General features: G+C 41.5%; 1 protein-coding gene across 5 annotated transcripts in view; it reads right to left on the reverse strand.

The window, feature by feature from the left end:
* The window catches only part of MYO7B (myosin VIIB), a 99,364-nt gene that overhangs the window by 66,248 nt on the left and 16,267 nt on the right, over positions 1-16,849 (reverse strand). For all 5 annotated transcript variants that reach the window (XR_014789535.1, XM_084846739.1, XM_084846737.1 and 2 more), the window contains 13 exons: positions 16,644-16,786; positions 16,111-16,224; positions 15,747-15,900; positions 13,741-13,817; positions 13,122-13,241; positions 12,239-12,381; positions 8,767-8,977; positions 8,144-8,279; positions 7,727-7,890; positions 3,325-3,462; positions 2,141-2,293; positions 1,693-1,791; positions 246-340 (listed from right to left, as the gene is read on the reverse strand). Coding sequence is in view for 4 of the 5 variants with exons in the window: in XM_084846739.1 (XP_084702865.1) it covers positions 246-340; positions 1,693-1,791; positions 2,141-2,293; positions 3,325-3,462; positions 7,727-7,890; positions 8,144-8,279; positions 8,767-8,977; positions 12,239-12,381; positions 13,122-13,241; positions 13,741-13,817; positions 15,747-15,900; positions 16,111-16,224; positions 16,644-16,786 (1,747 nt within the window). In the remaining variant the exon portion in view is untranslated. The remainder of the gene's footprint in view (positions 1-245; positions 341-1,692; positions 1,792-2,140; positions 2,294-3,324; positions 3,463-7,726; positions 7,891-8,143; positions 8,280-8,766; positions 8,978-12,238; positions 12,382-13,121; positions 13,242-13,740; positions 13,818-15,746; positions 15,901-16,110; positions 16,225-16,643; positions 16,787-16,849) is intronic.

The raw sequence follows: 16,849 nt of genomic DNA on the forward strand, positions 1-16,849 counted from the left end.
ACTCCACCCACGTATACCCAATCTAATGCCATTTTTCGCGCAGTCAGCCATGCAAGAGCGTTTCTTTTCTTTTTTTTGTATACACCGCTTGAATTGGCTGCGTGTGCCACGGAGGACCAAATCTGACTGCATGAAAGTGCAGCTTTAATCTGAATCCCGTTGGAAAATATATCTGTGGAGATGGGCCCCAGGTTATGAACAAGTAAGATATATAGGTATTGTTCAATGCCTTTAAAAGCATTTACCTGTCTTTGAATCCCCTCAGCACTTTCTGAATTAGAATGACTTTCTCAGTGAGTACTTTGTCTCGCTGCACCTCCAGTATTGTATCATGACAGTCCTATTCGAGAATGCAAAATGTAAAAAAAATTAAAGCCCACATGTTTTTCTAAAGGTTGTAACAAAACAGAACCAGTAGTTTTACGTACAGAACAGTATCTGAGTTTAATTGTTCCCCTTAACAATGTATTAGTGAAACACTAATAGAAAAAAAACTCTACTTTGTTACACAATAGGCTTGATCAGTTGAGGCTTTTAATGGCTATCGCCTTGTCTGCTTGCGCAATTTTGCAAGCTGTACACAATGTCATCGTGGTCCTGCAGTTTCCTTGTAATTTTCCCTCACTTTGCTCACATTTTTTCAGAACAAGGAAATTCCATTACTTTTTTCTAGCATGCCATGCCCTGTAAAGAACCACTGGTTTGATCCCTGTTTTGGGGGCTTCACAGCATTTCTGTGGGGGCCTGATTGTGACAATTACTATGATGTTTCTGAACAGGGATGTCTGCATAGCACATTTTTACTCCCCTTTGTGTAATTTCATGTCCAGTTGGCATAGTATAAACACAGCAGTTTTTCCCTTCTTTTTATTTTGATGGTTCAGTACTTGCAACATGCATCTCCAAACGTCTACCATAACAATCTTGTGCAATTCCTCCTCCTCATTTTTTAAAAAAGGTATGTGCACAGATAAATTGACTCACCTGCATGCATGCCCACAAAGGGAGACAGAAGTGGGAGGAGGAAAATGGTGGTGGAAGGGTGAGGAAGAGGTGCATGGGGGAGGGATGAGATGTAGGTATGTGGATGGAAGACTGAGTTACATACCGGGGGCAGGAGGAAAACTAGAAGTGTGATAGATACCATGAAATTCTGCATTTAAAGAAAAATGGAACACAATGAGCTGCACCCACAAGAAGGCTACCGTGTGATCAAACCTTATATCTAATACCACTCCCTATACCAAACTCTATATGTAAACCACTCAACATATAGCTGGTTTTGTTTCCTGATGGCAGGAGTTAAGCATGACAGAAATCAAATACTGTTCCAGTTTCAAATAAGAGCAGGTTAGCCAAAGCACTACATATGTAACCCACACGTGATAAAAGTGGTACAGACTCAATTGCTGTGACAAGGAATTAGGCTTTGTGAAGAATTTGTCAGGCCATGCTGAGCTCCTGATTAATTTACAGTGCAATCCTATGCATGTCTACTCAAAAGTAAGTCCTCAATTATGCTTACTTCTGAGTAGACATGTATAGGATTGCACTGTCAGTCTAAACTCTTATGCACACGCACCTCAGAGTAAGCCCCACTGAACACAATTGGATTTACTCCTGAGGAAACATGCATACATTTACCCTAGTTAGAAGATAAGATGAAACTGTTAGATTACCCTTATGACTTACTTTTAGGAAAACTTTGGTTCTTCCAATTTTCCACTCATTGTCTTTTCCTATCAACTTCTCACAGATGTAAATGCAACACTGGCGAGGATCATTTTTCAGCTGGAATATAAATCAATTTTTACATTTAATTTTGCCTAGAAATAGAGTCTGCATGACAAATGTCTACAAAATTGGCCCTTTAAACTACAGTGCCCTTTTACACTAGTGCAATTTTGATTTGGTCCTTTTCGCTTTTTTGCATCCCAGTTTCCCATAACATGAGAATTGATGAGATTTGTATCATTTGCAAAATAAGTACTAAATTATATTAGCAGCTGCTAAAGGATGACTATAAAAATTTATAGAATTTAATCATGGCACTATATATTGTAAACAGCAGTAAGAAGAGATTTCATATTTACAAATCAACATGCTTAAAATGATAAGATTAATCTTCCTTCAAATATACCTGTTCTCTAGCTGACACTGGCTGCAGGGCTCTGTATCTCTCAAAGAAATCTGTGAAACTATAGCGAACTGGATAGCCAGATTTCCTAATCCGAATGGTTTCCATCATCCCAGAGTAGCGCAACTGTCGGATGCAGAGTTCTCGATCAAACTGCTGAAAGTAAAAGAAAGTGCAAGACTAAATTACAGCCTGAGCATGTGTCATACACAGAAGTATTCCTGTTTATTCTTTCACACCAAGAAGGGGTCTAATGAAAAAGATTTATCTATTTTAGAATCACATTTTCAGTCAAATCAGGGTACCAGACTAAGCACTGGAGTGAACAACGGATGTAAATATAGTTCTACATTTGCCAAGGTAAATCAATCAGCCCCCTGAAAATTTCTAAGAATCCCCCCACCCTGCCAAAGCAAGCCAAAAATCCCTCCCACTTTCATAGGGGATGATTGGTCCTACAACAGTAGGTGGGATTTTCAGTCCAGCATTATTATTTTTCAGCATGTACTGGATGCCTCTTGAAGACACCTCCTAAAGAAGCTGACCACCTTCCCGTACATACACCTGAGATCTTCCGAGAAGGCATCATTGATCGCTCCACGACCAACAGTGTGTTGTCAGGTAATGGCACGTACCAGTACCTTCTCAGTAGTGGTGCGCACCCTCTGGAATGCTCTCCTGCATGTGATTCAAGAGGCAGAAAATGTGGGCTTCAAGTGCCTCCTGAAAATGCATTTGTTCACTCAGGCTTTCCCTGACTTGTAGTAGTTATGCTGCTGCTCTGCTTTATTTCTTTGTTGTAATTTTTAAGGTATTTATTGCTGTTTTTATATTGTATTGCATGTGCTTTTATATTAACCACTTGGAAATCCTGGGATGTCAAGTGGTGTAGAAGTAGCTTAAGTTAATAAATAAACCTCCTACTGGAGCTAACCAAGAGACCTACACATTCAGAATGAACTTATTTACTTTACTTACTACTATTCCTTTTATGTTAATTGCCTGTTTTATTATGATATATCTTGTAATGTATTGTTACCCACCTGTACGGGGCAAGTTAAAAATCAAAGGAAATGCATAGTTAACTACTTATGTAATTCCTAAAAAATGAGTCTCCTTCCCACCCACCCCAAACCAGAGGACACTACAGACAATGGATTGATCTGGATATTTTAATGAAATATTACCATAGGCATCTTGTAATCGTTTGGTTTGAGACAGCGGATAAAATATGGCTGGCAGTTACCCAGGATTTTCATTAACTGTTCCAGAGACTGTTTGAACTGACCTCCTAGTGTAGACAGGCGTTTGTTAGAATCTGATCCCTGGGGACAGTAAGCACATAGATGGTTTGAATGTCAGTTTGAAAAAACCAAATAAGAAAAAGGGAGGGGAATCCTCAATTGAAGTCTCAAACAAGATCAAAAATTGGTCTGATACTACCTTGAGACAGCATGATGTATAAGTATTGTTAAATATTATTATTTTGAAGCAGTGTATTTACCTAAGACCATTTTGGTTTAAAAGATAATTGTATTTACCAAGTATCATCGCTAATTGTCCAAATGTACTTTTGACAATTTTGGTTGAACCATTAATTGTTTTGACTTTACTAGGCATGATTGCCTTTATCCTTGTCAGAAATCATTAATCTGAGACAGCATGAAATAACAGTAAATGTTGGAATCATTTTTTGAATTTGTATAAAAACTCTGGAACATATCTTGTGTATTTCATATTTATTCTCTGCTCTGCACACGTACTAATAGCCTTATACCTGACATTATTTCACCTTTTGCTATTTTTGACCTTGTTTGAGACTTGAATGTCAGTTTAACATCAACAAACATTTCATGGCAGTGCTGCATATTCTTGAAAAGAGGTAAAAAAAGGTGCCTATGTGGCTAAATACACATTTAAAGGGCAGTTCTATGCATAGAATAAAATGCTGATGGGGCACAGTTTGCTTGATGCTGTAGAAGAACCCATAATGAAACTGATACAAGGGAAAAAACCTTATTGCTTTCTATCCTGCATCGAACAACACGTTCTTAATGTTGCCGCTTGAGTATACCCTTAAAGCTGATCCACACTTTTTATGGTTGACAAGCTTGCTGTTTGTCCACTATGTAATGTCTCTCCATGAGCACCTGTAATGTTTGCAGAGGAAAGGGTGCCTGTGAACATGCAGTGGACATGCACCAGATAGGGATGGGGGAGAAATTAATTAAATTGGCCTCATTTTGCACTTCCGCACCTATACACAAACTAACATTCCGCTATTCTTTGAAATTCGTATTTCTCTGAATTTTATGGAGTTCTCCAATCACAAAATGTGTGTAAAATGCATATATGAAGGGAAACTGCACACAAAAATAGGTATATTAGTGAAAAATATAATGCATTATATTACAGAAAATTGCTTGCATATATTAGGTGAAATTGTGTACACAAATGCATATATTAGGAGAAAAATACATATTTTTGTGTGAGCTTAAAAAAAGCCCCTCAAACTGATGTGGAAACAGGATAACCAACATTAAAATTGAAAAAAATGAGAAACCATGACAAACCAAAATTGACAGAGTTGACCAGTGAGAAGACACAATGCACTGCAGCTTTGCAACAAATGCCCATTGCCTCTCCCTCAGATTAGATAGACCTGCATTTCCCCATGCGCTGCTGCCCTCCCATGGCCAAAAACATAGATCAGCAGGGACAGATATTTAAACAAAAGTGACAAAATGTAAAATAGAGGATGGTGTTGGCTATTTGAAACCCTTTAAATAAAAAGCAGAAAGCTTTAATCAAGAACTCTATTAATTGGATTACAAACCGCCATTTAATATCTGTAGTGATGTTAATATTACAAACTGGTAGAATGGCCCCATCACTTCCTGGCATATAGAAGGGGAAGAAATGGAAGCAGTGACAGATTTTACTTTCTTGGGCTCCAAGATCACCGCAGACGGTGACTGTAGCCATGAAATTAAAAGACGCTTGCTCCTTGGGAGGAAAGCTATGGCCAACCTAGACAGCATAGTAAGAAGCAGAGACATCACCTTGCCGACAAAGGTCCGTCTAATCAAAGCTATGGTTTTCCCAGTAGTAATGTATGGCTGTGAGAGCTGGACTATAAGGAAGGCTGAGCGCCGAAGAATTGATGCTTTCGAACTGTGGTGCTGGAGAAGACTCTTACGAGTCCCCTGGACTGCAAGGAGGTCAAATCAGTCCATCCTAAAGGAAATCAACCCTGAGTGCTCATTGGAAGGACAGATAATGAAGCTGAAGCTCCAATATTTTGGCCACCTAATGCGAAGAGAAAACTCCCTGGAAAAGACCCTGATGCTGGGAAAGACTGAAGGCAAAAGGAGAAGGGGACGGCAGAGGATGAGATGGCTAGATAGCATCACGGATGCAATGAATATGAACTTGAGCACGCTCCGGGAGAGAGCGCAGGACAGGAAGGCCTGGCGTGCTATGGTCCATGGGGTCACGAAGAGTCGGACACGACTGAACGACTGAACAACAACAACAAGAATGGCAGGATGGCTAACCAGATTTGTAAATTCTGTGTTACAAGTAGGGATGTATGGATTTTGATTCTGTCTGAGTTTCATCGTCCACTCATTGACGGAATCAGATTTTCTTTAGAGATGTACAAGAATTTCATTCCTATTTGCAGTTGTGCAAATACGCATTAGCACAAATCCCCCTCCCAAGTTAAAAACAGTGCACAAGTCTGCATGACTCAGAAAAAGCCAGTCCACTGTGGAATCGCAGGGTGGATTCATAGAAATCCAAACTCATTTTGAATCTGTGGCAGATTTCCCTAGTCACAAGAGTAATAAATAGCATTACAGGGCAGGAGGTAGCGGTCATCACCTGCTCTGAGGGGATACAACAATGTTGTTGTTCGATGGTAAACAACAAAACCCTAAAGGAGAAGACCAGTTAAATCAACCCAGAGAGTAAAGCAGATACAATGAAACAAAATGTACTACAGGTGCAAATATAAAGAAAAGAAATGAAAGGGCGAAAACAACGTTCATTTTTTGTTTCAACAAAAATCTATACCACAAGCCAAAAGCTATACAAGACAAAGACATACAAAGGCTTTTCTTCACAATTTAATGAGGCCCCTGAGATTATCATGTATAGGTGTGTGGGTTTGGGTGGGTGCTGGAGACTGAGGATGCTTGTCTTGGTGGCCAAAGAGAAGAGGGCTTGCATTTATTTATGTGTGGATTTTATAACCCTGAAAAAATAGCATGTGGCTGGAGAATGATAAATCCATTCATAAGATGAATGACAAGGAAGGATATTGGAATAGCTGAAATAAATGAACAGTACTAATTGTGTAAATCTTGCCAGAGTTCTAAGAATCACTCCTATAAAATTTTCCATTAAATATATGTTTATATTTCATAGTTTGGGTGGCGTGACTACAAGGCAGAGAGCGTGCATGTCCCATTAAAAGCTCCATCATCACAAATGATAATGTAGCCATGGCTTTTTCCACTACACTTCTCCCTGTGTCCTTTCGCCCATGCCCATTCCACCATCCAACCCACACACATTGTTTGCTGTGGGACAAAATGAGAGACCTAGTTGCTTCTGTAAATGGGAGGAGAGGATGGTTGAAGGAACAGGATGGGGAAACAATCACTGCTGCATTGTCTTGTGCAGCTATGGTGTGTTAAAGGGACAAAAACATGGACTTTTGTTCACTTTTAAAGATTGTATTCTTACATTATTATTGAAATTCTTTATGATCATTTGGGAATATCAGTGTCATATTGTTACCATTTGGCAGTATATACCAACCTTCCCTAACCTAGCGCCCTTCAGATGCTTTAGACTTGAAATCTTATCTAGCATAGCTAATGGTCAGGAATTCTGGGAGTTGTAGTTCAAAACATCTGGAGGGCACCAGGTTGGGAAAGGGTGGTATATACATATGTTTTCCTATGGTTACTTTCTGTTGAAATACTTCCCCCCCCCCTTTCCATTCCTTTGAGGGTAACTTATTCCCCCCATGATGATATTTTTGTGTTAATGGGACATGTGTGCTCTCCAGGTTGCTACCTGGCAACTTTGGTCACTGTTGCAGGGAAATACTTGAAAATTTCCCAATAGTAGGCACAATTCAGTTGAAATTATTTCCTCTTCCAGCCTACTGAAATAAAATAGGAACTGTACAAAATCACAGCTGCTATAGAAATAATAAAGGCAGTTGCTGAAAACTGCATACAAACTAGGGATGTACGAAAGTCACTTACCTTTCCACGGATTATGTTGATGGTGGGGGGGGGAGGCGTTCCGTCCCTCCCCCCTGGAATCCTGGACAGGGGGGGAGGCGATCCGTTCCTCCCACCCGGAATCCTCGATGGCCAGCTGTGCTCCGCAGCAGCTCCGCGGAGCAGCCGGCCAGGCCCAGCCCAGCCCAGAGCCGTCCACAGCTGGATTTCCGGCCGCGGAAGGCTCTGGGGGGGGGGCGGGATTTGACACAGAAGGCAAAGTGCAGCTAGAATCTCTGAGACTGAGGACGGATTTACATTTCAAATCAATGTAACCTTGAGGGCTAACCTTGAGAGGATCCACTCCAAGATGTCTGATACTCCCAAGGCCAAAAGGCACCACATTCATGGCTGTGTCCACCTGGAAGATCTGTCTGAGAAATTTGTTTTTGGATGAATGAACCAACTGCATTATGTCCGAGCTAAGCATGTCACGATTTTTCTCAAGAAAACCTATGGGTAAGAAACTAGATAAGTTCATCATTTTCACTTAGTGCCAGTTTCAGTCTCATGCTCAAAGTTCACTGCGACATGTTTTTTCCTTACATTAACAGCAGCTTTTCCCACCCAGTTTAAACTGAACCTCTCCACCACATAGCTTTAGCTAAGTAATGAAACAACCGTTTATAACTCAGTGAGAAAAAACCTCTCCGTGAACTGATGGATGATCATGTGCAGGGACAGAGAACTGTTATTACTAACTCACCTTTTGACTGGTAATAAACAACACCAGCAAAATGGTTAATACCAAAGACTGTATCATGGACACTCCTTGGTGAAAGGTAGGTTTTGCTTCTGCCATGATGAGAGTTGATTTTGTTTAACATGGTTGTGTCTGTTCCCTGGAAACAAACAAACAAACAAACAGACAAACAAACGTGACATAAGATAAAACAAAATAAATTCACTCTCTTTATGTTAATATGCTTAAAATTAATAAAGAAAACTTGTGCCAAATGAAAAACAGAATCCAGATCTGATCTGTGACAAAGGGCAATGCATCCAAAAAGCAGAGAACCCTCGCTCTTATTAATATATGGCAACAGTGATTTAAAACTTCATCTTACATCCTTTTATCTGGGAGTAAGCCCCATTGAATTCAGTAGAATTCCTCTCTGAGTAGAGACATATAGGATGCACTGTTTTCTTGTGTCAGGAAATAAGGGATACAGAAAACTGAAATGAACTATAGCAAGTTGCCTGCATGGTAAGTAGCTCCAGATGTCTATACCAAAAGAGCCACCTTACATGATGCAAAATTCTTGGACTCACAAGAGACATTTGAAGAGATATTTCCTCCCAATGCCCAATATAAAAAATGACACTCACCTTAGGGAACCTGCTTTCCTCATCAATGAGCGACACAATATTCATGGGTTTGAGTGCAATCACTTCCAAAGCTGCACAGTTATCAGTGAAGTCAATGTGATTCCAGGTAATGTGCTCAGCCAAATATTCCTCCTGCTCCAATTTGAAGATGTTGACTACAAAGAACTGCTGGAGGTGCTCATTGGCAAAGTTGATGCACAGCTGCTCAAAACTGCAGGGACACAATTATCTATTGTAAATGTTTATACTGCCCTTCAATAAAAATTCCCAGGTTGATTTACGTAAGAGAAAATACAAAAACAGTTAAAATACAAATGTTACAAACCAGCGAGCCACCAGCACAGATATGATATCAATGTTGCACAGCACCATAAATATATGCGTGTGGGGGTGGGGGTGTATTTATGTGGGAGTAGGTAATATTTTATACTGTGTATTTCACAATAGCATAATTTCTGACTTTGACCACTGGCCAATCCCTTTAACAAGGAACAATGCCAGATATCACCCAGTACTAATATTGCTATGATGCCTCAGCTAATGCAGGAACTAATATGGACTGGGCAGCTGTGGATGATTTTATTTTGTTACATCTTTTAAAGAAATATGAGTGACATTCTGGAATTAATAGGTGCAAGTCCAGCTGTAATATATATTTAGTGTGATGTTGCATCAGTATACATCAATCTATTGTTACAGAGGTGCTTCAGCTCTCTGACACATGCTTCATGCACTATGCATTTAATTGACATTACCCTGACACCCTGGCTCAAGAATCCATTTTGATTCCAGAAGGAGCAGCATGGAAAGCTGCCAGAATGTCATCAGTAAGGCTCTGGACAGCTTCAGAGGCAGGAGTCACAGTGTGTACAGGCTTCCTCCATTGGTTAGATTAAAGGAGTGGCTCCCTGTCACTAAGGAACCATGCCTGATTGCTATGCCACCACCCAGATGACTAATCCATGAAAGTACCTTTGAACTGGCCAATCCAGAGCTTTTCAAGGCAATTTGGTTCAATCCTTAAAGGTCCCTGAGAGACAGGTCAACAGGCTCAGATACCACCTGGATGACCTTAAATGATATCTTTTGTTCTGAATATTGTGCCATGCAGCTCTGTATAGCTACCTGCCTTTGAATTAGTCAAGTGTCTCCCTGAGTTTTCTCTTCATTTCTCATAGCCAAACTATTGTTCCCTTTGTTCTGCTCCATTCTGGGTCAAGCCTCAGAGTCAGCAAGTCCTTTGTACTCTTTGTTTTATAACTGTTCTAGAGTTGGGCAGCAGTTGTTCATTCTTTCTGCCTGGGCATCCCTCAGACTGGTATGTCTCAGCTCTGAGAATAACCTGAGGTCTGAGTGGCTCTAAGATAGTTCCTTGTGCCTCTTTCACAGCATGATGCTCCATTCTACTTTGGCATCTATCCCACATTTCCAGGGCAGAGTCCTCCACTCTTCCTATTGAACCACCTTGGTGATAGGGATGTCACAGGTGTCCGATATGGGGGTGGAGTCCGATATGGGGGTGGAGTCCGATGGACTCCAGCCTGCTCTGCCTGCTGGACTGGGGTCCACAAACCCCGCCAGCTGCTCATCACACAACCCATTGGATGACCCAATGAGCCCCTGGCAATCACTGCGTGGCCACCTGGTCCCTCAGCAAGCCGCCATTTGCATAACAATGGTGGCTCGTTATTCTGCGTAAAAGACCTTTTACAGAAATGGCAGCCATAAATCTGCCTTTTACACAAGATTAGAGCTGTGAATGGACCATGGGCCACCCAGAGGCATGAGTGGGGGTGGGCAGTGGGGGGAGGGTTCAGGGAGTGCCCGGCAATTGCAGATTTAGGTAAGTCCGTCCATCCCTACTTGGTGGCATGTTTGCTCAGAAAGATCAATTTGTTTTGCATACCCAGAAAGAACATTCTGCCCCCTGGTAAAGTACCCCATTGAGCCCAGAGCCAGGTTCCACACATAACATGGCACAACCTGCCAGCTCCATCCAGACATTCTGGTGCTTTGCATGGGACTGGGACCTATGTGTATGTTTTCAGCTCTGAGTCCAAGGGAAGGTGGTCAAGCAGAACCTAGAGCATTGGGATGTGGCTACTAAAGGTGTCAAGCTGAATGCAAAATTTGTATTCTTACTGGGAATACTAAGGAGAATCCCCTGTTCAGAGGCTCTCCAATTCTTTTTTTAACCACATTGTGGCTCCAGAGTCCTTAATTATGGCTTAGCCTCCCCATCCTCACCTGTCCAGAAGCTATCCTTTTGGCTCTTTCTGGACAATTTAGTACTTGAGAGCTTTGTCAGCCAGCAAGGCTTATGCCCCATTATTTAATTAAAAATCAAAAGCAGAGAAACCCAAGGCTAGTCTGTGCCCAAAGCATTTTTCTAACTATTGGAAACCAACCAAGAAATTACGTTCTTTGGGTTTCCCTTCATCTAGGTTAGGTAATTATAACCACTCCTGATTTATTTGTTTTCCTTTCTTTATAAATCTATCAATTTCTGCCCCCATGGCCTGCCATTGTCACCAGCACCTAAGCTCTGTTGGTTGCATAGTCACCCAATCCATGGCTTTGACATATCCATAACTCCATCCTGTGCTCTTTATTTGGCAAACATTAATTTCCCCCATCTTCAACCTTTTCCATCCCCTAGTTAGGCCAATTAGAACGGGTATACTAGTCCATGTACTAGGACAGGGGTGGGCAACACACAGCCCACAGGCCACATGTGCACCCCCCCGGCCATTTTTTTGGCCCCTGCCTCTTCCCCTGATGCTGAACTTGGTGCTGAAATTTTGGCAATGGCAGAAATTGTGGTGATTTTCCATTGAAACAAGGCATGTGGATGTGTGTGTCTCATTTAAAAGCACAAGTGTACTTCTGGGAGGCTATAAACAAGGTATGTGCACCCCATGTGCCTTGCTTCAATGAAACATCACTGCAATTTTGGCCGCTGCCACAGTGGCAAATTTGGCGACAGGGTGGGTTCTGGGGGAGCAAAGCAGCCCCCCAATCCCCAGATGTTTCCCTGTGCTAGGGGGCTGGTATACTAACCAAGCAGTTTCTCTCTTCTGTATTGAATGTGCTTGTGTGTTTTGAAAGAAATGTATGTAAAAATCTATGTTTTTGCTCTTCAATAAGTGTTTGAGCTAATTTCCCCACTTCAGAAGTAGCTATTCCCCATTTGTAAGAGTATAGTGCATATATCCACTCTATGAGCATCACATCTCTGGTTAAAGGCCCCCTTAGACCCGCATTCATCATTACACAAGTACGCATGCAAGTTCGAGTATGTGTGGGAATGAGGATGTACAGCAACAGTATCATCCTTGTTGAGGCGATTAATTAACTGAAATATAATTTAATTATAATTTAATATAATTTATACTAGTGGGGAAAATTTGCTTCTGATTTGGGAGTGCATTTCTCCAACATCCCACAAAGAAATTAATTTGGAATGCCATACCTGTTCGAGTTAAAATTTTCAAAGCCAAAGATGTCCAGTAGCCCAATGGACCTGCACATGTTTTTATGTTCCTGAGAGGGTGGGTTTAAAATTGCAGCATTGATCTTATTTACTATCCAAAGGAAAAGGAAGCCATAAATCCTCTGTGGGTAGAAAAGGAGTATGATGGTTTTGTACTTTACACAGTAAATAATTCCACTGACTTCAAGAAAAACATGCAATATATACTCTGAAGGTATATGGTAATCCATTAACTAGGGATGGAATATTTCCAGGACAGGAATATTTCCCTCTTGATCTGTGTAGTTCCACAGATCTACAGATCTCCAGCTGTGTAGAGCTGGAGGCTATATGAGATTCAGAGCCATTCTACATGAGGCTTATTATTGTGCACTCGTGATTCCTCACTCATGGTAGTTTGCTGGTCCTTTACACAATGTTGTCATCCTCCAGAGCATCTCCCGTGCTTTGCAACCATTATCGCATTTTTTTTCCTAATGTGGAAAGTCTGGTATTTTTCTGAATGGCATTATAGAATCCTCATGTATCTGTGCAATTCTGCTATACAACAGTGCCACCTAGTGGTTGTGTAATGGAACATATAGAAAGGCAGAGAAAGAAACCTGGAAAAACACGTGTAAAGGAGCCAGTCTTAATCCTGCAAGAATCTGGAGAAGCCTCAGTAAAGGTGCAGGTTAAAAGCCCCATGTAGAAAAGCCCTCACGTTTTCTTAGTGGATCAAACACAAAAACAGGAATCACAAACAGGACGCTGTTTGTAGGATTTTGTCCTTAAGACTTTTCTTAGGCCTTGAAAACAGTCACAACCCTTAAAAAATCATAATTGAAAATAACACATGGGGAGAACAGTTGATCTAATTTACCTTTACAAAGCCATCTCTCACATCAGCAGCTTGGGCCACACTTAGGGGCATGGAGACACTTTCCCCTCGAATTATGATAGAGTGGTTTGTAAGGCTGTTTTGAAGTTCTCCAGAATCCATCTGTAGGAGTGAATAATGAATTGGATCATTGTATTTAGATATAGGATATTTGGCAAGAAAGAGAGGGGTCTGCTACAGAAGATGGGAGAGAGAGACATGTTAACAGAAAGCAGAGACAAAACTGCAAGATTAGCTTGCCATCATAACAATGACTGGTATCCATGAGAGCCCACAATGCCATCCCTCAGTGCCATCCCTCAGGGCAATATGGTCAAAACTGGAGAAAGTTTTTAGCAAGCTTTGTGCCAAACTGAGGTTGATTACAATATATACATACGGTGCAGAGGAAGAAATGTAGGAAAGAGACAGTGTGGTGTAGAGGTTAGTATCGGACTCAAAGACTCAGGTTCAAATCCTCACCATTAGCAGCCATTAGGCTCACTGGATGACCTGGATGCAGTCATAATCTCTCAGCCTATCATACAGGGTTGTTTGTGAGGAGAACATGGGGTGGGGAGCTCCTTGGAAGAAATGTAATATTAATGTGTAATGCCAATACCTCAAGCAGTTTGGTTGCAATGGGAAAGTGTGCAGAATCCAGCACAGCAGAGCAATCCAAGTTTTCACACACAGCAGCTAGTTAAAGGAAAGAGCAAACCTTAATAAACATATGTAACAAAGAATGCAGCATGCTTTTTCTCATTCAAGAAGCTGTTAGCTTAAGGCAAAGAACAGCATGAGAACAAAATGCAGTCTGCATAAGACATCATTGTGTGTTCCTGCTCCATAACATGAAGTATTATTTTGGGTTGAAAATAGTTATTGACCCTAAAGATGGGGTAATCTTCTTACAAGCAGATGCAATATACTATACAGACATTACGAAGGGGCAGCAGTTAACCAATGGCAGTCGTGACAAAGGGGATCTTTAAAAAGGACACCTGTCATCTCCTCTCCCTCACTGCTTCTCTCTCAAATGGTGATCTCAGCAGATCACTAGGGGAAAAGAAATCCACGCATCATTCACTGTTTCCTTGTTTTTACATATGGGCAATGTAACTGTATTGTCATAACTATGTGAAACACAGATGTCTCTGTAACTAATATGGATTTTTCATATCCTATTATGAATATATCAATCCTGACTTGGATTCCTGCATTGAGCAGGGGGTTGGACTCGATGGCCTTGTAGGCCCCTTCCAACACTACTATTCTATGATTCTATGAAAGGAGTGGTCCCTGCTATCCTTAAGGAGGCAGTAGTGCGACCACTCCTGAAGAAGCGCACTTCGGGCCCAATGATACTAGATAATTACCGCCCAGTCGCAAATACTCCTTGTTTAGGGAAGGTACTTGAGAGGATTGTGGCGGAGCAACTGCAGGCATTCTTGAAGGATACTGATTATCTAGACCCATTCCAGTCTGGGTTTCGATCTGGTTACATGACTGATCAGCCTTGATCACCCTGATGGATGACCTTTATCGAGAATGGAACAGAAGGAGTGCAACCCTGTTAATTTTGCTCAATATCTCATCAGCTCTTGATGTCATCGAACATGGTACCTTCCTGGATCGACTCTGTGGGATGGGTATCAGAGGCACTGTATTACAATGGTTCCAATCCCCCTATGGGGCCGATTTCAGACAGTAACATTGAGTGATTATTCCTCGGCCCCTTGACAATTGAGCTATGGGGTTCCGCAGGGTACCATCTTGTCCCCAATGTTGTTTAAGTTGTTTAAATATGAAGCCGTTGGAAGCAGTCGTTAGGGGATTTGGAACAAAATGCCATCAGTATGCTGATGACACACAGCTCTCCCTCCCTCTGACATCTGAATCAGGTGAGGCTGTGCAAGTCCTGGATCAATGCTGGAGCTGGGGTAGAATGCAGCAGCTTAGCTGTTGTGAGGAGTTGCCCCTTTTCAGCATGCAACTCGTTTGCTGAGGGAGCTGCTCTGGCTGCCTATTTGCTACTGCGCCAGGTTTAAGGTTCTAGTACTAGTGTACAAAACCCTTAACAGCTTGGGACCAGGATACCTGGGAGAGCACCTTCTCTCTTACTAACTTGCCCAGTCATTGAGGTCATCAGAGGATGCAACAAGCCTTCAGTGTGGTGGCCCCCTTCCTATGGAATTCCCTGTTGTTATTTCAGGAAGCCTTCCTTGAGTGACCGGCCGTGCTTTTATCAGAACTTGGTTTATCAGAACCCTGTTTCTTTTTAAAAATAGTAATTATTTTAACACATTTTTTATTCTTTTATCCTATCTGCCATTCACTGCGTCAGAATCTTTGGGCGCGGAGCAGTATACAAATATTGTAAATAAAAATAAATAAATAAATATCATAAATAATGCATTCATGTGAATAACATGTATTATAAGGAGTCCCTTGTTTAGAGTAACTGTATCTACTACTTCAATCCACTTCATATCACCTTTTTCAGATTACAAAATCTTGTTTTCTCCTCAAGATAAAGTTTTGTAACTTCATCAACCCATATTTTTCTCCAATTTGATCTCTCTCTCTCTGTGTTTATATATGTAACTGTGCACACACAAAGTTTACCCTCAAATTCCACATTCCCCAGATGCAAAATGGCAGCCAGCAGTTTGCTTATGTCCCAGTGCTCAGAATCGGAGAACATCAAGATCTTCATAGCAGAACGGATATGAGCATATTCTTTGGCATCATTACGGCCTTCACAGGAAGTGCACTCACCCTGCAAGATAATGCATGATTAAGGCTGCTGTGAGGATAGAATGGAATGGAATATGCCCCAGTTATGTTGCTCTGAGCTTCTTAGTGAGTAATTTCTTACACGTGTAATAAGAAAAATTAGTTGCACCCATTTTCCATGTGACAAAAGGCAATGAAATTGAGTAGCACAAAGAACAAATAAGAGATGGAAAAGAGATAAAGGGCAATTTACCATAGTGAGGTAGGTATACTCAGAAGCAGTGCCCAGATTCAACATCTTCTTCTGTTCCAGATTCATCCCCATTAACATGCAGTAAAAGATGTGATAGTTTCTTTCTTCTGGAGCCTAAAATGGTAGAAGGACCCCTAGATCAGAGGTGGACAACATGCAGCCTGGGGGCTGCATGTGACCCCAACATTGCCTTGAGTGTGACCTCCACCAACCCTGCAGCCACCCTCGTAATTTGGTGGTGCAGCAGCAAAAAAATGTCTGTTTGCCACCAAAATTTGACAGCAAACTGCTGCAGAGACTCAAAAGTGCCAAATTTAGCTTGTTTTCAAGCTAAATGTGGCCCTTTTGAGTCTCTGTAGTAGTTTGCTGCCAAATTTCTGCTGAAAACTTCCAATGTTTTGCCACTGTGGGTGATATGGGGGCAGGAGTGGTGTGGTGTTTGACCTACATTGCAAGTGGTGTGGTGTTGACCCAAGTTGCCCATCCCTGCCACAGATGTAACTAGAATAGGAATGCTGCCAAGATTAAATTACCTGGCGACACACCCTGGACTTCTCTAGAAGGAACTGATCTATCCGGGCTCCTTGTATCACCCCATCTTGGTTGAAGTGAATGTCAATGTATTTCCCAAAGCGGCTTGAATTGTCATTTCGAATAGTCTTGGCATTTCCAAAAGCTATAGAGAGTGAGATGGCATTGTGAAGCAAAGACATACAGGAAGGGTCACGCTTTGTTTATT

The sequence above is a fragment of the Heloderma suspectum genome, chromosome 3 (assembly GCF_057233095.1).
Source record: "Heloderma suspectum isolate Gila_16-S chromosome 3, 16-S_ref, whole genome shotgun sequence".
Classification (NCBI taxonomy): domain Eukaryota; kingdom Metazoa; phylum Chordata; class Lepidosauria; order Squamata; family Helodermatidae; genus Heloderma; species Heloderma suspectum.